Here is a 25,063-nt window from a genome sequence, read left to right on the forward strand (position 1 = left end):
GGAGAGGCTCCATCTCTGGAGGAGAAGGAGGCTCAAGTTATGGAGGGTCCGGTTATGGCAGTGGTGGTTGCATTGGTGGCGGAGAAGGTGGTTCAGTATATGGACGGAGCTCAGGGTTTGGAGGAGGAAGTTCCAGTAGGAGAGGCTCCATATCTGAATGTGGAGAAAGAGGGAGCTCAGGCTATAGTGGATCCACTTATGGCAGTTGTGGGGGAGAAGGTGTCTCAGGGTTTGGAGGAGGGTCAGGATGTGGTGGAGGCTCTGGATATGGGGGAGGCTCAGGGCATGTAGGAAACTCTGGGTATGAGGGAATTTCAGGCTATGGAGGAGGAAGCTCAGGTAGGAGAGGGTCAGTCTCTGGGGGAGGAGGAAACTCCATCTCTGGAGTTTCAGGACTGAGCTCTGCTGGCACCTGCAGCCCTGGCAGTAGTGGGGAAAGAGGTTGGGATTGCTCTGTAGGGGACAGTTACTACGGAGCAGGGACTAGTGGAGATGGGACACCCATCTGCAGAGATGAGACAGAGGAACACAGGTCAGGAGGAGGGTGGTCTTCTCCAAGCCCATGTTACTGGTCTGCCTATGGAAGTGGCTCAAGTTCATCTGGAGATGCTGCCCACAAGTAAAACTTGGACGCAAAATCTCACCAGTGGAACGGGATGAACACATTCCCTCATTGTCAGGGGCAATGGGACTTTCCTGCTGTCACCACTGGTCTGGATGGGCTGTGCATCATCCTGAGCTCTCACTGCACAACCATCCCTGGACTCTCCACCCCACTCCTCTGCTGGATGCTGATATTGTGATGGTGTCCCTTCCTTGGGCTTTCTCAGAACTTTTAATCTCAGGCTGTGTGGAACCTTTATCTTTAGCAACTAAAAGCTTGAAACCTTGTTTGGTGTGTTTGTTTTGGTCTGGGGGAGGGAAGGACTCTGATGTCTCTAATGAGATGTTTGATAGAACTTTCCATATACATGAATTCATGGAATTCTGATCCAACCACAGGAAAAAGCTCCTGGAAATATTGAAAAAGTAGAAGGTGCCTGGGAAAGAATGACAAATGCAGATCGTCTGCTGTAAAAATGGGGTTTAAGGCCAAGTCCTTTAGGCCTGGTCTGACCAGTCAGCAAGGACACATGGCTACACCTCAGTTCCATTATTCCCTCCAGGAGTCACTCATTAAATAACTTGGGGGCAGATCCTCTGTGTAGCTTTTTTTTTTTTGGCACTGCAGCTGCAGATGAAGAAAGGAGCAGAAAGTCCGGGAATAACAAAGTCTCATCTCACTTTTGGTTCAGTTTTCCCCCTGGAGTTCCAAGTTATGGTGAGATGGGGTGTACCTGAGAAAACATTTCTTGGCCAACATCTGATTTTGGGGATGTCCTGTGCAGGGTCATGAGTTGGACCCAATGATCGTTGTGTGTCACCTCCAATTCAGGACATTCCATCATTTTATGATCTTACTCAGTGGTGATTTTTATGACAGGAAGCAAGATATTCCCTAAATTTCTCCCAGAACCTCCCCTAAAGTCCAATCAAAAGTTCTAACAAAGCACAGAGCAGCTGATTTTATGCCAAAATTTTGTTCAAAAATAAATAATGTCAAAACCCTTGTTTAGCAACACTCTACTGAGATAACTGGAGGGTCCCAATCCCATTTGGAATATTTCATGTCCTTTCCCCAGCTGGCAGGAAGGAGGATCCTCTCTTTTGGAAAAAATTCCAACTGTGAAGGGTCCTGGGAGAGGCAGGAGGGTGAGAGACCCAGATTTCTGGGAAATCCACTGTGGAGCCTCATTTACAAAGTGCTGTAGAGCCACAAAAAACCCACGGTATATCAATGGAATTATGGAACTAGTTTGGTTGGAAGTGATCTTTAATGGTAATTTTCTTTCATTAGGGGCTCCAAGAGAGCTGGAGAGGGACTTGGAAAGAAGTGATGGGAAAAGGAGTGGGTTAGGGGATGGAAATGGGGTGGGTTAGGTGGGACACTGGGAAGAAGTTCTTTCCTGTGAGGGTTGTGAGGCTCTGGAATGGATTTCTCAGAGGTTTCCCCATCCTTGGAAGTGTCCAGAGCCAGGCTGGATGGGGCTTGGAGCACCTGGGATAGTGAAAGATGTCCCTGCCCATGACAGGATGGAGCAGGATGAGCTTTAAGGTCCCTGCCATCCCAATGCATTCCATGATTCCATGTGGAGGGCTAAATCAAACCCCCACAGCAAAGCACTTTGGAATCTGCATGGAGGGAGCTCCAGACGTTGTAGTTCAGTCAAAACTGGGTTTCACCCAGGTTCAGCTTCATAGCTCTCAGGAGGCTTCAGGATCCAGGTGAAACCTCAGGATCCAAATGAAAACCACTCTGCATCATCACAATCCGGTTTTTATCCAAGGGATCAGGCAAAACCTCATCTTTTATGGTAAAAAGTGGAGTAATTATGCACAATCCAGAGGGTTACAGGGCTTTGGTTTCACTGATAAATTAATTGTGCAGCCAGGGTGTTTCTCATCTCTAACCAGAAGAAATAAAATTTCATAAACAATAAAAATATATTATTAATAAAAAGGATTAATAATACAAGTATATAATTAAAATCATCTGATTAATAATAAAATATTACACCAACAAAATAAATTATTATTGACAAAACATTTTATTAATAAAAAAGATTTATGTTAATAAAATATCAAACATGATAATACAATAATAAAAAAGTATTGAATATAAAAGTATTGGAATACTATAATTACCTGATCAATAATATAGCTATCAGATTAATAATTTAAAAATTAGATTATGGATTAAATATTTGATTCATATTATAATAATATTTTTTCAGATTAATAATTAGAATATTGATTAATAACAAAAAATGCTTAGTTTAAAAAAATTGGGTTTTTTTTACTTTTTTATAATTTTAACTTACGATAAAAGATCTGATTAATAGTAAAACTATGTTATTAATAATAAAAATACGAGTGCTGTGGTCAGGCCTGAGTGTTTTTTACTGATCCCATTTTTAGCATGAAAGGACAAAAAGGAAGAAAATTGTTAAGAAATGAGCACTTTTGAAGGCAATTCCAGCATCCCATTCATGCCTGTCCCTTGGAGGGGATGAGTCATCTGCTGGAGATCAGATACAGCGTCTGCTCCAGTTGATGCCAGACTTTTGATTCCAAGGGGAATTGAGAGCAGCAACTGGGAACCCCCGAGGGGACTCAGTGCTGTTCACACACTTGGAGTATCCCAGGTACCACAGGGGAGGCTTGGAAGAGAATATCCAAGCCTGTTTGCTCACCAGCAGAGCCATCAAGGGCTGCCTAGTTTCTGGAGACACGTGTTCCAGCACCTCCTTCCATATCCAATTATCCCTGTTGGAGTAGGAGGGGGAAATCTCATCTGGCATTTGAGTTGCCTAAAAATACCATATTTTAAAATATTTATAGTGGTTTATTTCCTCCAGAAGCTCTTGATCCGGCTCCTGCTGGTTCTGCAAGGAGAGCATCTGGACCAATTTAGGACTTTGGACCACATGGATTTAAGAACAAGACCAAATTTCTGGGTTTTGCACACAAATTTAAGTTCAAGATCAAGTTTTACATCTTGGGACCACAAAAGCAGAAGACCAACACCAACATTCAGGTCTTCAGACCACAAGTTTGAGATCAAGGTCAAATTTAAGGTGTTTAGACCACAAAAATTTAAGACCAAGGCTAAATTCCAGGGGTTTGAACCACAGAGATCTAAAACCAATTGCACAAATTACAGGTTTTCAGACCACACAATTTTTCAGGTCTCTGCACCACAGAAATTTAAGATGAAGGCTGAGATTCAGTTTTTTTGACCATTCAGATTTGAGCTGGGGTGATCAAGCAGATGATTTTCTTTCAAGTGCCAAAACACATTGAAAAATGTTTGGAAATCATCAAAAAAAGATGCAATGTTGATGTTTCCTCAACCATGTCCATTGCTGTCTCCTCATTGGTTCATCCCTAAGTTCATAGAATAACAGAATCATTGAATAACCTGAGCTGGGTGGGACCCACAAGGATCATCCAAGTCTAGCTTCTGTTTCAAATGTCAATTTGAGATCACCCACAAAGTTTTTTTTATGGAAAATGTCACAAGATTGACTCCATAAGGCTGTAGACATTTTGAGGTTTGGTGTTCAGGGGCTGAGCTGAAGTATGAGAAGAAGAGGATCAAAAGAGGGGGCCCTCGGCTGTGTTTTCCATCACCACCAGGCTGTGAATGCCGAGAGAAGGAGTTTGCTGACACCCTGTGCCCAGGCAGAGCAGGAGCCTCTGGGAGTGCTGGCGGATGAACAGGATCTCAGGAATGGGGGGAGAACAGGGAGAAGAGTGGAGCTGGCAGAAGGTCACTTCTCTTTGGAGACTTTGGTGGTTGTTGACTCTCTATTTGCTGGTTTTGTGCCAGAGGTTCACACGTGTTTTACAGAACATCCCAGGCTGAGTCAGCCTCGGAGCACGAGTCCGTGGGGAACGTCCGCTTCCATGGATGGAGGACCTCGCTGTCCAAATGCTGTCCTAAATATTATCTCCCACTGCTGTAACAACCTCTTGCTTGTGGCATCCTGGAAGGTTCATGAGTGTTTCCAGGTGTGAACTGGTCGATCCCATGGAATCGCAGAACTATGGAATATCTGAGCTGGAAGGGATCAACAAGGATCTTTGAGTCCAACTCCTGGCCCTGCATAGACCCAAATCCCACCTAATCCCACTAAAATCCCACTTAAAAAATCCCACTAGTTACAATATCCCACCTCCTGAGAGCATTGTCCTAATGTTCCTGGATCTCTGGTACCCTCTTGGTCATGATCATTCCCTTGAGAGTCTGTTCAGTGTCTGACCACCTTCCAGGAAAGAACCTTTTCCTGATGTCCAACCTAAACGTCCCTGACACAGCTCCAGCCATTCCCTGGGTCTCTGGTGCCCAGAGCAGAGATTGGAACTGCCCCTCAGGATGAAGCTGCAGCTCCCAATAGTCTCTCCTCAGACTCCTCTAGCTGGGCAAATCCTCAGCTGCTCCTTGTGTGGGTCCTCCAGACCCTTCCCCATTCTCACAGCCCTCCTTTGGGTGCTTCAGGATTCTCCAGGATGCTTCTGGCACCCCCAGGAACCCAGCTAGGGGCTCAAATGCACTAGATACCACCATCTAGTGGGAGGAAAATGTTGCACTGTGCTAGTGTGGATCTGGCCTTTACCCCAGTTCTCCCAGTCTGACTGGTGCAGTTTTTACATCTTTGCTGTACAGATGTGACCAGAACAACATGTTCCCTCCTGATTTACTCTGGCAAAAAGCCGTGAAATTAGTCATGGCTGTATTGTAGCACCATGAAAATTGTGGGGATCACTGCCGGGCCTCTTTCCAAAATTCCTGGTGATGAGAAGAGCATTAATGAGCTGTGATTACCCTGGTACACAGGCCACATCCAACCCTCCCTATCCTGCGAGGGAGCTGCAGAAAGGTGACTGTTCTGACACAGGTAAGCTGAGTTCCACCAGCTGTGCAGGAGAAGTGGAGAAGACCTGGTGTGCTTCAAATCTGGGGACCTTTCACTGTCAAATGAGGCATAAATATTTTGTCTTCTCCAGCAATTTGTGTGGGATGGGGTGGATCTGGGAGAGGGAGGCGGAGCTGATGTTGTGGCCCTGTAAGCTACAGCCCAAGGGTGGCATCAGGTGGCCTCAGGTACCTTTTGGGGGGACTTGGGGTTGTCAGGGGTCAAGTGGGTTGGGAGCAAGAAGAGAAGATGATCTGATGGATGAACCTTTTGTGACATCCAGGGCTGTGAAAACCCAAATTCAGAAGTTTGACTTAGAAAAGTTGAAGAAAACTCAATGAAACCATCCACAACCTTTTGCAATTTGGGAAGATGACCCGGACCCAGCCATGACCATGTTGACTTTGGCCACAGGGAGGAAATAAAGACTGTATTTGAACTCCTTCTTTGCTTGAAAAGCTCCAAATTTTCAAGGCAGGTGTTGTGAGAACCCTGCTCAAGGCCCTTGAGGTACCTCAGAAGTACCAGGAGGGGGATTCAAAAAAGCCCAAGGAGAGACAAACTGGAGGCACAAAATGAAGCTGAGTCAGAACAGCTCCAGGCCAAGTGTCCTCCCCTGGGCTTCAATCCTGCTCTTCCAGCTGGGAATGCCATGGATGCTGCCTCTGTTTAAATGAAACATCCAGACTTCAATTGCTGCCCTGTGTGGGTGTAATTGATAGCACTGTCAAGAACCCCTAATTAAGCTGCTTGTCTTTCCAGCTGCCTCATCCTATCAATTATCTCCCTTGCTGGGCCGAGGGCAAAGTGTTCCAGAGCAGAACATTTGCAAATAATGAGGTACAGGGAAACTTTCTGCATCAGCTGCTCTTGGAAACAGAATTCCAGCAAGGTTCCTGGTAACCAGATTTGTTTTTAATCAGCTTTCTTGTGAAAGGTGGTGAAAACTGCGTTGATGAGCCCAGGAACTGGAAAAAAAAATATTAAAAAATCCCTGAAAAACCAAGGAGACAAATGAGGAGGGGAAATATTATCCCATTTCTTGGTGATTTGAAATGTTTAAATGTTTAATGGTCACAAAAACACTGATCAAGGTTTGAGCCTATTGAAAAAATTCAGGATTAATCTGGTGGAGTAGCAGAGGAAAATTATTTCTTTTGATTCATCTGAAATGAAACCTTCACCATTTTTTGTTTTGGCAGGGAGATGGAATCTTGGCTCCACCTCTTGGGCTCTCAGCAGCTCTGTGAAACTTCTCAGCCTTCTCCATCTGTCAAGACACTCCAATAAATCCCTTTTTATTTGCCTTGAGCTATCTCAAGGGTTTTAATTACAAGCTCCCATATAAAGGAGAGTGACAAGGAGTAGCAGATGGATTAATAAGGAATTTTGCAGGATACAGGTTACTGGTTCCTTTATGCTCTGCCCACCACAGCCAACTTACTGCTGCTCTCAATTAAATGATTAACCAATGTCCAATTAACAGCCTTGGGACAGAGCCTCCTAATTTCAAAGCTCTTTATTGTCTTCTCCATGTGAGTTTTTTCCCCAGGTGTTCTACACAATCAAAGCCAAAAACTTAACAAGAATCACAGAATCACGGATTGGGTTGGAAGGGAACTTAAAATTTGTCCAGCTCCATCTCTGCCATGGGCAGGGACACCTTTCACTTCCAGGGTGCTCCAAGCCCCATCCAACATGGCCTGGGATACTTCCAGGAATGGAACAGCTACAGCTGCTCCAGGAAACCCATTCCAGGGCCTCATCACCCTCACAGGAAGAAATTCCTGCCCAATATCTCATCCAACCCTACCCTCTGGCAGTCAGAAGCCATTCCCCCTTGTCCTGTTCCTCCATCCCTTGTCCCAAGTCTTCTCCAGCTCTCCTGGAGCCCCTTTAGGCACTGGAAGGGACTCTAAGGTCTCCCTGGAGCCTTCTTCCCTTCCCTTCCCTTCCCTTCCCTTCCCTTCCCTTCCCTTCCCTTCCCTTCCCTTCCCTTCCCTTCCCTTCCCTTCCCTTCCCTTCCCTTCCCTTCCCTTCCCTTCCCTTCCCTTCCCTTCCCTTCCCTTCCCTTCCCTTCCCTTCCCTTCCCTTCCCTTCCCTTCCCTTCCCTTCCCTTCCCTTCCCTTCCCTTCCCTTCCCTTCCCTTCCCTTCCCTTCCCTTCCCTTCCCTTCCCTTCCCTTCCCTTCCCTTCCCTTCCCTCCCCTCCCCTCCCCTCCCCTCCCCTCCCCTCCCCTCCCCTCCCCTCCCCTCCCCTCCCCTCCCCTCCCCTCCCCTCCCCTCCCCTCCCCTCCCCTCCCCTCCCCTCCCCTCCCCTCCCCTCCCCTCCCCTCTCCTCCCCTCCCCTCCCCTCTCCAAAACTGTCCTTGGAAGAAAGAAACAGTTTCCAGGCCATTTTCTAAGCTGTTTTTAGTGTAAGGAGGGAGGACAAACTAACCCAATAAAAGAACCCAAGCTGACTGCAAGATTTACACCTAGAGAAATTCCATTTGATTTCACAAATGTTCACTTTTATTGCATATTTAAACCTCCCAATTTCTGCCAGGGACAGCAAACCACAGGAAAAGCCCAAATTATTCCTTTTCATCAACCAAGCCCCGGTCCTGAGTGTATAAAGGAGGAGCACAGAGGTGTCGGAGCAGAAGGGTCCTTCTGGGTTGTCCTCTCCTCCATCATGTCTTCCAGCACGAGCCAGCTGGATGAGCTTCCCATGGGAGAAGATTCTTCTCACCATCCTCTGCTTCTAGTGGGTTGACCCTCAGCTGAAGCAGGGCTTCTCCTTCCTGGCATTGTTTGGTAGAGGCTATGGAGCCTGGAGCCATGGTCAGAGACTCCAAAATAAAAAGGGATGGAAATGGGTTTGTTCCGGGCTGTGGGGAGGTCAGGGATGCTGGGGCACCAGTGGGTTAGTTGGCAAGTGTGGACATGCTTGCCTGGTGCAGGCCAACAGGGACCTCCTGCAGCCCCTGGATGTGAAGGTCAACCCTGAAAGCCAGCAGATCTGAAAGCAGGAGAGGGAGCTGCTGAAGAGCCTCCACAGCCAATTTGCCTCTTAAGCTGCCAAGTAAGAGCTGTGAGAAGACTTTGGCATTCCAGGCTTCGGTATCTCTTCTCCTCTGCAGTTCATGAGCTTTGAGCTTGTTTTGATGTGCGTGACCCCGGTGCCATGAATGCAGGTAGAGCCTGTTAGGTTTCTTAAATCTGATTTATGCTCTTAAATACTTTGATGAACTGTGTCTGGTTTCATTATTAATAGTGGGAGGGAGCTGTTCCTCCAAAGTGTCCAGTGGGGCTTTGGCACAGTTGGCTTTATTCTGCAGCCAGACATTTCTCCATGGTCTCCTATCCATGAATGAAGGTTTCCACTTTCAGCCCATTGACACAGATTTATTTAAACATTTGGTGTTTCTGTAGCTGCTACAAAGATTGTGCTGTCCAGGGCTTCCTTGGAGAAGGGATAAGCAGCAAGCTCACTTTCCTCTAGGATTCATAGATTCATGGGATCATGGAATTACTATGCCAAGTTGGAAGGAACCCATCAGGATCATCACGTTCAACTCCTGGCCCCATGCAAGACACCCCAAAAATCCCACCATGTATGGCTTGGGTTGGGATAGACCCCAAGGACCATCCAGTTCCAACCCCATTCCATGCTAGGGACACTTCCCTGTTGATTGTAGGCTTAGGAAGGCCACATTGACCCCCTTTTTTGCTCTTATCTGGTTCAACTAGCCTGGGGACTGCTTACCCAGAAGAGCAGATTCCTTGTGTCCCCCACACTCCTGTGGTCCCAGTAGGAGTCATCCCAATACACACCTGAACTGGTGGCTTTGCTCTCTGAGTGCAGATGCAACTTCTGGAGCAGCAGAACAAGGTGTTGGCTGCCTAATGAGGTGTCCTGTGGAAGCAGGTGCTGACAGCCCAGAGGGACATCAGCAATGTCTTGGGAAGCTTTGCCTGTGGCTGGTGGCAGTGGCTGGTCTCACTGTGGTGGGAACAGGACCAGGTGGAGACAGAGCTGAACCACACAGAGAAGTTTGTGCAGGAGTTCAGGTGCCAATGAGTGAGGAGAAACTATCCACAGGGCAGGAGCTCCAACAGCTGCCCTAATGGGACTCTTGGCATGGGCTGTATCAATAGACTTCCAAAAAACTGAGATTAACAAAGGCTGCAATTCGAAGGGCTAAGACTTAAGGAGCTGAGATCCAAAAGAGTGACGTGCACAAATCTGGGATCCGAAAAGCTGAGATCCAAAAGATGAGACCCAAAAAGCTGAGATACAAAAGTCTGAGACCCAAAACATTGAGATTCAAGAGCCTGAGATCCAAAAGTTTGAGATTCAAAAGCTGAGATCCAAAAGGTTGAGATCGAAAGGTTGAGATCCAAAAGATTGAGATCCAAAAGGGTGAGATACAAAGCACACTGTCCCCTAAATATCCGCTCAAACAAGGTCTCCAGTCTTGGAATGACCCCTTCACTGGTCCCTTCCCCACCAGATATGAGCAGGAAGCGAACAGATGCATCACTCCTGAGAGCAGCTTCATGTTGCTGAAGAAGGTAAGGAACTGGGATGAATGGAAGGTTTGGGTGCAGAGATCCAAGGGGGTTTCCTCTGATCTACTCCTTGCAAGGCAAGGGGCAGGTCCAGAGAATCTTAGAAGTCCTTGGACATGTGTGGGGTGTGGTAAAACATGCCACCAGGAGAAGACTTCATTCCAAACTGGTGGTTTTCTGATCCTTGTGCTTGAATTATCACGGTTTTTCTGCAAGAACTCTTCAATACTATTTATATTCTTGGAAACCCCTTAGCTGTTGCTGGTCAGGAGATAACTGAGTTTCTCAAACAAAATTTCTTACTCCAATAATATAATGGAATTGCCCTAGATCCTTGTGTGGGCATAATTTTGACTCCTAAATGTCTGGAAGTTCTTTTAGGACATGGACTGTGTCCGTCTGACCAAGGCAGAGTTAGAAGCAAAGATGGAAACCCTAAAGCAGGAGATGGAGTTCCTGAAATGTATTTTTGCTCAGGTAGGGATGCTCCTGTCCATCTGTTCCTCATGGCAGGTCCTCCTCCCATCCACTTGTTGTCTATATGAATTTGGGCCATATTAACAATCAGGCTCTTTTTGGGAGCCCCAGATCAGGAAGATTTTGAGATCTGAAAAAAAATAAACCAAACTCCGTTTCAACTCCTGGGCTGTGGCTCAGATCAGATTCTCCATGGCAGTGTTACTTCTGCTAGGATGTGAGATGGGAAATCCAGGGATAGGGATGCAGTGGTGACTTATGGCCACTTACCACAGCTTCTAGGAAAAGTCTGAGCTGGAGAGAAGTCCCTGTGGTGCCTCTGTCATTGTGAAAATGGACAACAGCCAAGCCCTGGACTTGCGGGGCATCTTCAGGGGCATGGAGCACTGGCATGAGGGTATAGCTTGGAAAGCAAATCCCAGTTGGAAGCACTGTACTGAGCCAGGGTAAGTCTGGGGACAGCTTCTTAAGCCTCCCACTGTCAGAAATAACAGTGCAAAAATGGTGGGGTTTGGTTCCTGTCTTCAATAAGTGATTTCTGGATCTAATTTTTCATTCTGGAAAACTCCGTGAGTCTCAAAGCTGGAAGAACACCGGTGGTGGGAGGTGCTGGGAATGGGGAATTGTAGGTGAGTTGACCAGTGGAGGGAAGTTCCATTTTCTTCTGGCAGTCTCAGGAACCAAAAATCTTTTTTTTCTAAACTGAGTTTAATTCACTTTGGAAAGAGACTTAGGGGTCCTATGTAAACCACAAGTATCAACTCCCAGCTCTCTCCTTCCTTACTAACAGTTCCAAGAACTTGAGGAGGAAAAGTGGAGGCACTTCAAGAAGCTGAAGTCCCACCAGCAAGAGATGAAAAAACTGAGATTTGAGATCCAAAGGAGACAACGTGACCTGGAAAACATGAAGGAACAGGTGGAATGGATGGGATTTACTGTCTGGATCCTATGTGTCACATCCCAAGTTTTGTTTTGTACACATTTGTGGCTTCTATAAAAAATTGGGACAAATTTTTTTGCAGGGCCTGTGGCAACAGGACAAGGGGTGATAATTTTAAATTGGAGGAGGGTGGATTTAGATTGGATTTGAGGAAGAAATTCTTCCCTGTGAGGGTAATGAGGCCCTGGAACGGATTTCCTAGAGCAGCTGTGGCTTCCCCATCCCTGGAAGTGTCCAAGGCCAGGTAGGATGGCGTTTGGAGCAACCTGGGATAGTGGGAGGTGTCTCTGCCCATGGCAGGGGTGGGACTGGATGAGTTTTACTGCCCTTTCCCACCCAAACCATTCCATGATCCCACAATTTCTTTCATCTTTATCAAAGAGAGTTGCCTCACACTAGCTCCATCGGTCTAGGGAAGCTCTTCCCAGAGCTGAGCAGGGAAGAAGGAGTATTTCTCAGCCAATTTTCTATTAGATCCTTTTGATTATTGCAAAGAACTAATTGCAACAAATTAGATCATGGTATTAGTTACAGGTCTCAGAAAATTGCTGAAACTGCTTCAGCAGGAATTCTGGCTTCTGACGTGGGTTCAAAGCATCCAATGAATGGGTAGAATTATGACTCACCAGTAATTCAGTACCCATAGAAACTGGTATAATTTCCAGACCATCTAATTCATTATATAGTTTATAACGGGAAGCAATGGGAAACCTTAATTACTAGTTACAGTTAGGGCAGAGTATTGGTATCCTCCAAACAAAACTCAAACCCAGACTGGCAGCACAGGGATATGTTCAGATTTCCTGGAGTGTTTTATGATTGATTATTGATTTTGGAAACATTTGGTTTTCCTAAAAAATGCCCTGATACCCCCCATCTTAGGGCTCTCAAAATAGGCAGGATTTTCTCTTTTAGAGGTGGGAATGATGAGGAAGAAGACAGGCAAAGGCAGGATGTCTCATGTCCCCACCAGAAGGTGTCGTCTTTGCAAGAATCACCTGGTGACATTGAGCAGCAAGGGGGTCGTGCTCTCAGAGATGCCTGGGGGAGGCACAATGAGCTGCAAGATGAGCTCCCAAAGGCCAGTGATGATCTGGCATGGATGCTGCAGGATTCCCAGGAGTTGTGGAATGGCAAGATGGTCCTGGATATTGAGAGTACAACCTGCAAGACTCAGCTGGAGGGTGAGGAGAGCAGGTGGGTTCCACCACAGCTGTGTGTGGGCAGTGCTCAGTCCTTGGAGCTCCTCCAGAGCCCCAGGAGGGTGGAAAGTACTAGAAATGCTTGTTCCATCATGGATTACCTTGTGACCTCCTTCTTCAGGATGTGCCTTGGGAGCCCTGTTGGAGTATGCAAATAAGATAAAGGTTTTCAATTTTCCTTACAAAATTAAACCTGTAATTAAATCTCACCGTGGCTTGGAGGGGGAGGAGAGGAAGGAAGAGGAGGAAAAGAGAATCATCACCATGAGTGACTCCCGTTACGTTTTCCCACAACAGTGATTTCCATTGACTCTGGGACTGACCTGGGATGTGGGTCTGGACAGCCCAGAAGATTCAGTGCTGCATCCTGACCCCATGACATTTGTGCCTCTCACCGGGGATTCACCTCCAGAAGCATGTCTGGCTGCATAGTGAGGAAATTTATCCCTGATGCTCCTGGCTGCATTCCCAGGAGAGAGGCATTTTGGGTTAGAGCTGAGGGCTCAGCCTTTCCAGACACTGAGGCACTTGTGAGCTGTGGGAAGAGCTGAAGGGCTGCCAAGAGCATGGGAAACTCTGCTCAGCCATGAGGGATGTGTGGGCCAGGGGTGAGGATTTCAACTGGACTTCCTTGTCCCAGAAGCAGCCAGATCTGAACTTCAGCTGTGAGGGTTGTGACAAGTAGGATTTAAAGGCTAAAGTAGAAAAATGAAAATCCTGCTCCACTTTTACTGCTAAAAATAACCTCAACATGAGGGAGAGTCGGATTGGGTGTGAGAACACTGGAGCATCAGGAAACCACATCAGAGAAGATCCACCACTGGGATCACATCAAAAAGGGACACTTGGAACATTAAAAGCCCCCAAATCCTTTTGATTTCTGCTCTTTCTTTAAAGGGCTGTTGGTTGTGTTGGGGAACTTATCCTCCTATCACTCAATTCCTGTTTTCCTTTTATTTTTCTTCATTAAACCTTTGCTATCTCTGTGCCAAACTGTGAGATTTAATCCACAATCTTTTCCCTAAGGTGTTCTGGGCAGTGTTTCCGGAAAGGAGCTCATCAAAGTCTCTTTAGGAGACTCTCTTTAGTAGCTTTAGGAGACAGTGGAGTTTTTTGGTGGGACACATAGGCTCACAGAGAGGAAGGAAGGATTTCACTGATGTCCTGGAAGTGTTTGTCATCCATGTGCTGGCAGGGAAGCCATAAAGGAAATCTTAATTCAGAATTCCACCTGCTGGAGTCAGCAAAGATTAATTACTCCACTCCTGCTCCTTGGACACACATAAATAACACCCTCACTTCTCCTGGGATGACTCAATGGCTTTAAACCTTTTGCTCCTTTTCCACTAAAATTAACGGAGAACCAACATATTACTGTTTGCTTTTACGTGTTTTCCAAAAGTACTGAAATGCCCATTCCTTAATTGCACTAATATAACATAACATAACATAACATAACATAACATAACATAACATAACATAACATAACATAACATAACATAACATAACATAACATAACATAACATAACATAACATAACATAACATAACATAACATAGCATAGCATAGCATAGCATAGCATAGCATAGCATAGCATAGCATAGCATAACATAACATAACATAACATAACATAACATAACATAACATAATCATTAGAAATCTTAATTAAACAGAGAAGGCAGAGTGGTCTGAAGTGCTAAGGAATCATGGAATGGTTTGGGATGGGAAGAACCTTAAAGCCCATCCAGTCCCACACCCTGCCGTGGGGAGGGACAGCTTCCACTAGACCAGGAAACTTTCAGCCTGGCCTTGGAAACTTCCAGACATGGGGCAATGTGGATCCCATGACGCAGATCCAATCTTTGGTTGGTGTAAATTTAAGCTCTTTTAAGATGATTTGCACCAAATTTGACTCCTACCTGAATTCAATGGGTGCTTTAAAATTCAGAACAAAATCATCTCAGTCTTTTTATTTTTATGTCGTATCTGCCACAGCCATGTGATGACAAAACACATACTTTTATATCTCTTCAAAATCTGCTGGAAGAGGGTATTATGGGAGAAAAAAGCCCCATAATGTGCTTGGCTGGTTCTTCAACATCGTTTTTGAGGTCCTATGAGTATGATTAAGGCTTTCAAAAAGACCAAAGGGACATATTTTTGTTTCATTGTACATCGACCAGATTAAAAAAGAAACCAGAAATGAGTAGCATAACATAAACCAACACAAAATCAATAATAAAAAAAAGTACTAAAGTGTTTTGTGATTAAACTGATGAAAGAGCACAACAAAGAAATGAACCTGAGGTTGGGCAGATACATTTTACCGGAGGTGATATACATAGTAAAGGTCTTTCCTTGCCAAAATTATTGTGATTCAGAACTGGAAAAGCTTCCTCTCCCCCAACACTCTCATGTGATAAGAAGTTATCAATTCACTATCAGTTATCAAATCACTATCAAAGAAGTTCCCAATCAAATATGAGAAGCACAAAGTAAGTCAGGATCAATCTTTAATGAAGGAAACCACAAGAAAGATTTTACAAAAAGAAGAGCAATCAAACAAGTATAAATATTCATTAGGACACCTCTGATCTCCAAAGGTTGCCCATTGGAAACAGACCATCCTCTCGCTTTTATGCAACAGGAGAATAAATCAGGGCAATAACATGGAATTAAAGTTATTTCCTTGCCTCCAAACTCCCTTATCACCATTTCAAGATGTGATAAGCTAATTTGGCAAATGTTAAACTTCACCCTGGCCTCTCTGAACATCAGACATTCTGCAGCATATCACAAAGCTGCTCCAATCCAATCCAATCCAATCCAATCCAATCCAATCCAATCCAATCCAATCCAATCCAATCCAATCCAATCCAATCCAATCCAATCCTTCATTTGGGCACTGGACTTTTGGCATAACAAAAGGAAGAGCTTTCCTCCTCCTGGCTGAATAGACTTCCCACTTTCCACAGGTAGTTCCTTCCTTGGGATGGGTCAGGGAATCTCTTCAACTGGAAAACTGATTCAACTGGAAGGAATCAGCAATCTTGTAGATTTACAGGGATATTTCTGTAACCTTTTAACAACTGAGGTACTTTTCTCACCTTTTATAATGCTTTTTCTGTGCCAGGCAGTGGGACACCATCATGATCCAGGATTCCCATACATCCTACATTCATTTCCACTGAAAACAACAGGAGGAAGATCACAACAGGAGGAAGATCAAACTAAACCTTTGCTTTGTTGGGAGCCTCAGCTTTGATGCCTCCAATCACAGGATCGCGCGATGTGGCACCAGGAGCCGAGTAGATCCAGGAGTTTGGGTTGTTAGGGCTCTCATTAGGACTTCAAAGGTACTGAAGAAATTTAGTGCCCAAAGGGTGGGACTCATTTCACCTCCCTCAACCTTCCCAAGCGGGCGCCGGGGCCAGTGTCTGGTTGTCTAGACGGCCTCTGGTCTCCAGGAAGAACAGAAGGAAGGAGCTGCAGAGGTGGATTCCTCCCACCTGCCTCCACTGCCTATTTTGGGAGGTGATGAATCACCGTCTGGAGATGCCAGAGCTCCTTCCATGAGCCAGAGAGGGAGTCTCAAAGAGGAAATTAGAACCTGTGGCCAGTTTGATGGCTGAAGGCAGGAGGAAAGTGCACCCAGACCCAGTGTTTAATGAATTTTATGAGGAATATCTCTGGAAAAGCCCAGCTTTGACTTCTCACGTGGATTAGGGGGATGTTAATGAGAGATAAAACACATGACCAGACTGAATTGCCTTGGATAACTTTGGCTTTAGGATACAAGAGGCTGCACTAATGAAATCAATCCTGCAACGTCATGAATGAGGACAAGAGTCTGCACAGCCCAAGAAACTGTAAAAATCCATGTTTCAACCCAATCTTACATGGATCAATGTTGGTAGCACAGGCAGGTTCCTGCCATTGTCCAACCTGAATGTGAAGAGCTCTCAATGACTAAGGATAATAACAGAGCCCTTTGAGACTATCACATAAAATACCTTCTGAGAGCTCATCTGGATTCAACTCCAGAGGCAACAAACAAATTAGTGAACGCCACTGTTCTAATGAATTCCTTTTTCGGCAGTGCATTCAGGGAGTGAAATGCTGACAAAGGAAGCGATTGCAAGTTGTCAAAATGATTCATCCAACCCTGCATCAAAATATTTTCCTTTTTGGTTTCCTTGCTCCTTCCCCTCTTCTTTTTTTTTTTTTTTTCTTTTGCATCAAAAAGCTGCAGGTTTTTCTTCAGTGTTCTCCCCTTTCCCATGTCCATATTCACAAAAACAAATTGGTTATTCTTGAGGTCTTATGCACCTTATGCACTCTTTGGAAAGACCTAGAAGACATTAAATGAAGCTGCTTTCCCACTGGAATCCAGAAGAAACAGATGGAATTGGGCCAACACACAAATTTTACCCATTGCTGAGCAACTTTACCCAAAATCTCTTCCGTCTCAGGAACCCAGTGGCTCTGGCAAGTTTGGGAACAGAGGCTGCTGCAGCACAGATGTTTCACAGATGTTTAATTGCAGCCTATGCTGCATTCCAAGTGTCTCCCACACATCCTACTAGGATAATGCAGTGTAGAGCAGGAAAAGGGCACATCTTCAGTCTGACTGATGAACCTGCTTTCCTCCACAGGGTTCCAAGCACTTGCTCTTCTTTGGAGGCAGACCCGCATTTTGCTTCTAATAAATCTGTTTGGAACTTCAAGGACCGTGGAAGTTCCAAACTGCAGCTTGAAGCCTCTCATATTTGTTTAATCTGATATTTCCAATTGTGCTGGCAGCCCAGTTTACACAGTAAGCCCGAACTACTACAAACAAAGGTGTAATCTGAACATTGTAAATATCTGGAATTATCCCTTTTGGATACAGCAAAAGTAGCAGTTTACACAAGTAATTTATACCACCAGCTCCTCAAACTCACGGAAGTTGCAATTACAGGTTCAATTAATGGCTTTGGGGATCCTGGAGCTGCAGTCACATCCCGCAGTTTCCATGTGCATCTTCTTTTCAACCATTTGATATTAGAAAGTTGCGTGTTTGGAGGAGGTTTGGCATAATTTTTATGGTCCTGACTCTTGGAAGATGTTTTTGGAGCATGTTAATGAAGATGAGGGAACATAGAACCTGGGTGTCTCCAGCTGCCATCCCATTGTATAATTTGGAGATTTCTCCAAGCATTATTTCCTTCAAAAGGAAGGACCAAGGGAGTTCAGCTGTTTGAACTATAATGCCCTTTTTTTTCTCCCAAACACTTCACCTGCAAAGAGCTGAAAGAGCCCTTTTGTTTTGACTTTCCAACTGCCAGGTTGGAGAAGGCCTGGAGAAGTCTCCTGCCTCACCTCCTTGGGCTGGTGATTAGGAGAGAGAGGGATTCATCTCCCTGGTGTGAGTCAGAGCCTTCCCTGTTGTCCAGCCTAATCCACTCATTAAGACTTCCTCTGTTGGTGCAGAAAGCCCAGCCCCTGCGGAGAGCAAATTACCCCCATTTCCCTGAGCATGGCCCCAAGGACTCCTTGCCTTGGAGCTGTCTCCCCGTGGAGTCTCAAGGACATGTCTGGCAAAGTCACCTAAATTCAGCCGTCACTTGCTGAATGGAGTGGCTCTCACCAAGCTGGAACAGACTATTGTTTCTTTTTTGTTCCCCATAGAGACTTCCAGGAGGTGAATCTGAAAGGGCTCTGACACCCAGCCCTGGGAGAAGCTCCAGAATAGTGAAAGCCAAAGAATTAACTGTCAGAAATAAGAACTTGCAGGATAATTCTAGAAAAAACTGTCACTGATGTCACGAACATATTTCTGTGAGCAGAAAGAAATATGTCACAGATCCTGGATGAAACCTGATTTGTTTCACTGGTGTTTCAGGGAAGGTCATCTTGAAATTCTGCACATTCCCAGAATTCCCAGAATTCTGTGATTCTGTGCATGTAACTGCGAGATATTTTGAGTCCTTGCATACAAATCCAGACCTTAAACTCAGTGAATTTATTGGTGTTTCAGACACAGAAATGATCCATTATGACACAACTTCCACAGTGTTTGTTGTTCTACAGCTGACTTTCTTCTTCAGTTTTTCCTTTGAGTTACTTTTCCGCACCCAAAATTGTGAAATTACCCCCCATAAAGTGCAAGTCCTCAAACATCCCATCACACACAGCCCTATGAGACACAAAACCCCAAACGACACACTGCAAACAAATCACAAAGAGTTCCTTTAAAAATGTTCCTAAACTATAATTAGCACTAAGTTAGGGGAGTATTTCAAACTGTAATGTATTCAAAGGCAACTTGCAAACAGAGCACTTTTAGATTCCTTTTTATTTCCTCAGTAGTTACTATTTGCTGGGCTGGTTTGCATTTTGAGGAGCATTTATTGCTGCCAGGCAAACCAAACCCTTAAGTACTTAAATTAACGTCCTGATCCTATCAAGGCCAGCTTCCCAAAATATATATAAGGGACAGCATCTGTGTGTCACTCCAGTGGGATCCCTGCTCCGATCCTGCACCAGAGCAGCCCCATAACTTTGCTATTCCACCTTCAAATAAACCACGATGAGCAGGCAGGCACCGACGGTGAGATCTGTCCTGGGACGAAGAGGCTTCAGTTCAGCCTCGGAGATCTGCGGTCGCAGCTACGCCGCATCTGCCAGCCAGCCCGTGCGGTGTGGGGCTGGCGCCTACAGCAGCAGGAGTGTTTGCAACCTGGGCGGGAGCAGGAGGATCTCCTATGTCAATGGGAGCTGCGGCACCGGCTGCTTTGGGGAGATGGGGTTCGGAGGCATGGGCTATGGGAGCACTGGAGGAGGAAGGATTGGCCTGTGTGGCCCCCGGGGATACAGCATCATGCGGGGGTACCCTGAGCGCAAGGCCGACGGCATCCAGGGGATCTGCATTGATGAGCGGCTGCTGAAGCCCCTCTGCGTTGGGGTGGACCCGCTGGAACACGAGATACGCTGCCAAGAGAAGGAGCAGATCAAGACCCTCAACACGCAGTTTGCCTGTTTCATTGACAAGGTGAGTCCAGACCTGCTCTTACTCAAGGAAGAAAAAACCTGACCAACCCCTTCCCAAACCCATCTTATGCCATGAGTCCATCGACCTCTTCCAAAGCCCCAGTCAAGCTCTGCCATGATTCACTGAGCTGGGTCCACACAGGGGTCAAACTTTCCACAGAGAAGTCTAAGCTAATTCTAATAATTTTTAATAACTAATAATAATATTAAGAACATGTTGGTCCAGACAGAGATCTTTTTAATGGGGCTCATTTCAGCCCTGTTCTGGCATTCCATGGCCTTTGAGTCATGGCCATGGTTGCACTGGCCTTTCTTTCAGGTGTCTCCTCTTGAATAGTCTTAGTTCAAATTTTATTTCTTGGTGCAGCTCAGGTGGCAGCTACAGCCCTGACAGGTTCATCTTTCTGTCCTGTGTTAAATAATTCAAATAATTGCCTCCTCTCTTTGACTGTAAATATGGTGACAGTTCCAAAAGCTTTCCTGAAGGAAAAGGTGGTTAATCTTGATCCAGACATGTGGAGATCAAATCTGATCTGTCACCCAAGGATCCCTTTGTAGAAAAAACAGCAACAAAGCAGTTTCACTATCTGGGGACTCAATTTTATCCTAAAATACATCAGAGGCACCTTCTGGAGGAGTGTTTCTCCTAATACATATTAAGAAATGCAGATTTAGACACCAGGGTCCTGGATTTCTAAATAATGTAGACATGGGACTCTTTGATTTTTAAATAATGTACACACAACATTAGATTTCTATTTAGAAATTTAGATTTAATTCTAATTTAGATGTCTGAATTCTAGATTTAAAAATAATTCAGATTTGTGGTATAAAGATTTCTTAATAAGGGCAGAAAACTTTCAGATCATGGTGGTCTAGCATCTCTCACTTCCTGAAGTGAACCTGTGGTTAAGAGCAGAGAGTTAAACAAGTGTTGAGTCCCTGCCTTCACATTTTTATTTGAAGCATTTCTATCTTTTGCTTTCAGGTCCGATTCCTGGAACAGCAGAACAAAGTGCTGGAGACCAAGTGGGGCCTCCTGCAACAATACGTGCTGCCAAAAAAAGGGAAAAACCTGGAACTGTACTTCGAGAATTACATCTGTGACCTGCGGAAGCGCCTGGACTGCTTGCTTTGTGAAAAGCAGAAACTGGGCAGTGAAGAATGTGCCACAAGCCAGCTGGTGGAGGAGTTCAAGTGCAAGTAAGGACCTTCTGGGCTCCTCTATCTGGTGGTGTTTTGCTTTTCTGGTTTATCTCAGGCAACTTCTCCCAGACATGTGGCATGCCCCCTCTGGGAGTGCCACATTCTTCTGTCTCACTGGCAAGCTCTTTGCATTGGTAATGCTGTTGTTGCTCATGATGAAGCTTCTGATCTTGGGATGGTTTAATGTTGGTCTCCAGACACTGATCTGGCAGTGCCCAGTGGCAGTCCCAGCAAGAAAGAGTTGTCATTTATATCTGAGGTTATTGTCATTTATACCTGATGGTTGATGTCTGAGTGTCCAAGCATTTTTCTTTTCTCAGCCCTTTTCTCCTCCTTTTCCAACAGGTATGAAGAGGAAATCAACAGGCGCACAACTGTGGAGAATGAGTTTGTGGCACTCAAAAAGGTGAGACACTCAAACAACATGAATCGTTATACCTGGTAGTAGGTTTATTTGGAGCAAAACTTGGCTGAATAGTTAATTAACAAAAATCTACAAAAGTGTTATGATGACTTGGAGGGAGACTTAGAAAGAGGTACAGGGTTGGAAAAACAGGCAAGCAGAAAGCAAAAATAATGTCTCCTCAAAGTTTACATCATCAGCACTACAGCACCAGTTTTGTTGCCTCAAAAACATTTGTGAAGTGTGGGAGGGGGACCGAGCAGGACAGGTCACACCAGAACACCACGTTACTTCTGGCTGTCTCTCCACATCCTTTATTCTTGGACATCAGAAAAGCAGGAATCATTTGAAGAATATTAAAAATTTTTGCTTAAATACTCATTAGTCAGTTGTGGGTTTGTAGCTGTGTCCTAAGTGATAAATCAACTAATTCCTGTAAGTCATGTTGGAATGGTTTGTTTTCCTTCAGGAGGCACCAAGATATCCTGACTCACTCTCCTACACCTTTTTTCTCTTGGAATCTTGAGACACATTTCTGTCTTGTTTCTGTTGCCTCTCTGTGTTTCTCCAACATTTACAGCCAGGTTTGAGCTGGAATGTATGTGTCTCTCCTTTTGCAGGATGCAGACTGTATCTTCTTGAACAAAGAAGAGCTGGAGGTGAAGGTGGATCTTTTAAGGAGGCAGCTGGAGCTGCTGAAATGTGTGTTTGAGGAGGTGAGTTCCTCTGGTACATCCCAGGACTTTGGTGGTCCTTGTCTCATCCTTCAGGTGCTCCAAATTTCTGCTGCTTGAAACTCCTCTGGGATGTGTCTCATACAAAGCCCTGAATAATTAAAAATGTGGAAGCACAAAGTTGATATAAAATTAACATGATTATGCTGAAGATAGGGTGGTTCCCCCTTCCTTCATGCAGCTCCAGGTAGGAATTGGCTGTGGCCTAACCCTACCCTGGAGAAAAGATATGTCCGTCTTGTTCCTCCAGATTGCAGCTGCCTGATTAGAGCTGAAGCAACTCCCAGTCCTGTCATTAAATCACTCAGGCAGCAGGAGATGAGAGGATACCAAGGGTTAAGTCACTCCAATTCCTTGCCCTTGATGTGGACAGAATTGCTGCAGGTCAGCACGTAGGTCAGCAGTCACAGGTGGCAACTCATCCTGCTGCAGGATTTTCTGCAGAGCCATCCCGAGGGACATTTCTTGACTTGTTCTATCCCTCAGCCACTCTGTGTCCCAGCCCTTCCCTCCCTGCAGAGCCCGAGAGGTGAAAAGAACTGACTAAGCCCTTCCCAACCTGCAGGAAAGGGCCCAGGTTGATCGCCAGCTCTGCGACACTTCGGTCATTGTCAAGATGGACAACAACCGAGACCTGGACATGGAAAGCATCATCAAGAATGTCGAATGCTGGTACCAGGAGATTGCCCAGAAGAGCAAAGAAGAAGTTGATGCTTTCTACCAGACCAGGGTGAGTAAGAGATCAGCTGGGTCTGTGCCTGGCAATGTCACAGGTCAAAAGTGATGGTTGTCTTGTTTCTTGGTTCCAGTTTCAGGAGCTGCAGGATAAGAGAGGGAAATACTGCCATGACCTGCAGAGCAACAAGTGTGAGATTTCAGAGCTGACCCGGATGATCCAGAAGCTGCAGTGTGAGCTGGAGAGTGTCAAGAAGCAGGTAGGAGATGTTTCCAGAGAAGTAGGACAGCTCAGACAGAGGGCAAGGTGAGCCATTTATCTTTAGAAGACTTGAGATCTGATCTAGGTCCTGGTTAGAAAGTGAAAAGTAGGTGGAGAGGGGTGGGATGTTGGTGAGTTTTTCTTTTTTGCAATTAGAAGAGCAGATTTATCCAAACCAAGTGTCCAAGAACTAGGCTAAGAAGCTTTGCAGACACCTGCACTGTTGCCCTCCCCTGACAGGTCTCCTGCCTGCAAACCTCCATTTGTGATGTTGAGCAGCGTGGGGATTGTGCCCTCAAAGATGCCCGGGAAAAGCACATTGAGCTGCAGAACGCTCTGCAAAAGGCCAAGGATGAGCTGGCCTGCATGCTGAGGGACTATCAGGAGCTGCTCAATGTCAAGCTGGCCCTGGACATTGAGATTGCCACTTACAAGACTCTGCTGGAGGGCGAAGAGAGCAGGTGGGTGACACATTTCCCTCCTGTGTATCTGAGGCCATGGCAGTTCCTGCTCCCAAGTGAACTCTACAGCTCCAAGATCTCCCCAGGCTCACAGAAATTGGACCTGGGGTGGTGCCTGGAGACCATGGAGGCCACATGGGTGCCAGCAAAAACAGTTCCTTTCCTAGGGATAGTGAGGCATGTTACAACAAAGGACTAAGGGGTCTGGATTATGGCTGGAAGTTGTGAGTAACATGTGTTTCTCTTTTTTTTCCCCACAGGATATGTGTGGGGAACCCTGTGAGTGTGTGTAAGTAACTGCACATTTTCAGCCATGAAGATTTCTTGTTCTAGGAACGATACTTTTGGGAGCAGCATTATCTGTCTGCCCCAGGTCCCTCTGCCTCCCTTTTCCAATTCTGAAAGGCTTAGCCCCAGAAATATCAAATAGCTTTAAATTTTAAAAAAATCAGCTTTTGGGGTGAGTGGAGAAGATCAAACTCAAAACCCTTTTATACCCTTGGAGGCAACAGGGAGATGTCCTGGGGGCCATGGGATATGTACTGAACCTGGGAGGCACCAGCAACATGGGAAGGGGGAGGATCCATAAGAGGATGTGCTGGGACACGGGGGAGGAGTAGAAAGGAGCAGGGGCTCAGACATGCTGGACAAATCTGGAAGAAATCAGGTTTGGTTGGTTCTGTCATTCAAGAAACAACTTGCCTAGTGAAAGTCTTCCAGTTTTCCTCCCTAACTGCTGACTCCCATGGCCTCTGTTGCAGCTGTGGTCAGCAGCGGCTACAACATCCCTGATGACTGTGGGATGATGGCCAATGGGGCTGTGTGTGGCTACGGCTCCCTGGGCAGACGAGCCGGGAGACACAGCTCCCAGAACGGTGGATTCAGTTCCCGGAGTGCCGGAATCCACCCCAAGAGAGTCCTCAGCTCCGTGGCCAAGCAGTGCATCCCAGAGATGTTCTGCCAGGCTGGAGGGGTCAGCTGCAAAGCCGGGGGGTTCAGCTCCCGCAGCGGAGGGTATCCGGCTCGCACCGTGGTCAGCACTGGAAACGGGGGCCTGAATGCCAGGATGGGACCCTGCCAGGCTGGAGGAGTGGTCAGCTTTGGGAACCAGGGCTGTGTCATCCGGCAGCTGGCGGGGCCTCCCGTTGTTGTGTCCAGCAGCCCTGAGGTCATGGGGTGCAACAGTGGTGTGGTGGGGAATTTTGGGGTTGTCAGAGACCCCTGTGTGGTCCCATAGGGCCGCGTAGCTCCTGGACAGCAGCGCTGAGACGTGCCAGCCCTGTGCCAAGAGGATGCAGAGTGATTCCTCTACCCATTAGTAGCAACGTTTATCATCAAACCCATTCCCACATTTATTAACCCCAGATTTATCCCGTCAAGATGCGTTTTTCAGAGTCCCAAAGCCTACAGATCCCTCTAGAAACTTCTCCTGCAGGTACTCAGCACAGTGTGATTTCTGAATCCTTACTTTAGGTTATCACAGCTTTAAGGGTTTGTTTGTTGTGCTGCTTCCCCCTCTGTCTTTTCCCATAATGAGCATATTAATTAACAATATTCCCCCCTCCAAGAGCCCTCTTTTTTCTTCCAGCTCCTCTCAA

General features: G+C 45.9%; 1 protein-coding gene and 1 pseudogene across 1 annotated transcript; both read left to right on the forward strand.

The window, feature by feature from the left end:
- The first annotated feature begins 321 nt into the window (after window positions 1-321).
- Window positions 322-13,349, forward strand: LOC131590775 (keratin, type II cytoskeletal 1-like; annotated as a pseudogene).
- A 5,914-nt stretch (window positions 13,350-19,263) lies between these two features.
- Window positions 19,264-24,702, forward strand: LOC131590901 (keratin, type II cytoskeletal 4-like). The gene is made up of 9 exons (XM_058861297.1): window positions 19,264-19,725; window positions 20,713-20,927; window positions 21,276-21,336; window positions 21,954-22,049; window positions 22,633-22,797; window positions 22,877-23,002; window positions 23,245-23,465; window positions 23,726-23,754; window positions 24,227-24,702. The coding sequence occupies exons 1-9, from the start codon at window positions 19,264-19,266 to the stop codon at window positions 24,700-24,702; spliced, it is 1,851 nt and encodes a 616-aa protein (XP_058717280.1).
- The last annotated feature ends 361 nt before the right edge of the window (window positions 24,703-25,063 follow it).

Source organism: Poecile atricapillus, chromosome 35 (assembly GCF_030490865.1).
Source record: "Poecile atricapillus isolate bPoeAtr1 chromosome 35, bPoeAtr1.hap1, whole genome shotgun sequence".
Lineage (NCBI taxonomy): Eukaryota > Metazoa > Chordata > Aves > Passeriformes > Paridae > Poecile > Poecile atricapillus.

What these genes read in the sequence shown, in the direction of transcription:
- LOC131590901 (XM_058861297.1), top strand. Translation starts at nt 19,264, where the DNA reads ATGAGCAGGCAGGCACCGACGGTGAGATCTGTCCTGGGACGAAGAGGC. An exon ending in TTGCCTGTTTCATTGACAAG is followed by an intron (nt 19,726 to 20,712) that starts GTGAGTCCAGAC and finishes TTTTGCTTTCAG; the next exon opens with GTCCGATTCCTGGAACAGCA. An exon ending in CTGGAGGGCGAAGAGAGCAG is followed by an intron (nt 23,466 to 23,725) that starts GTGGGTGACACA and finishes TTTTCCCCACAG; the next exon opens with GATATGTGTGGGGAACCCTG.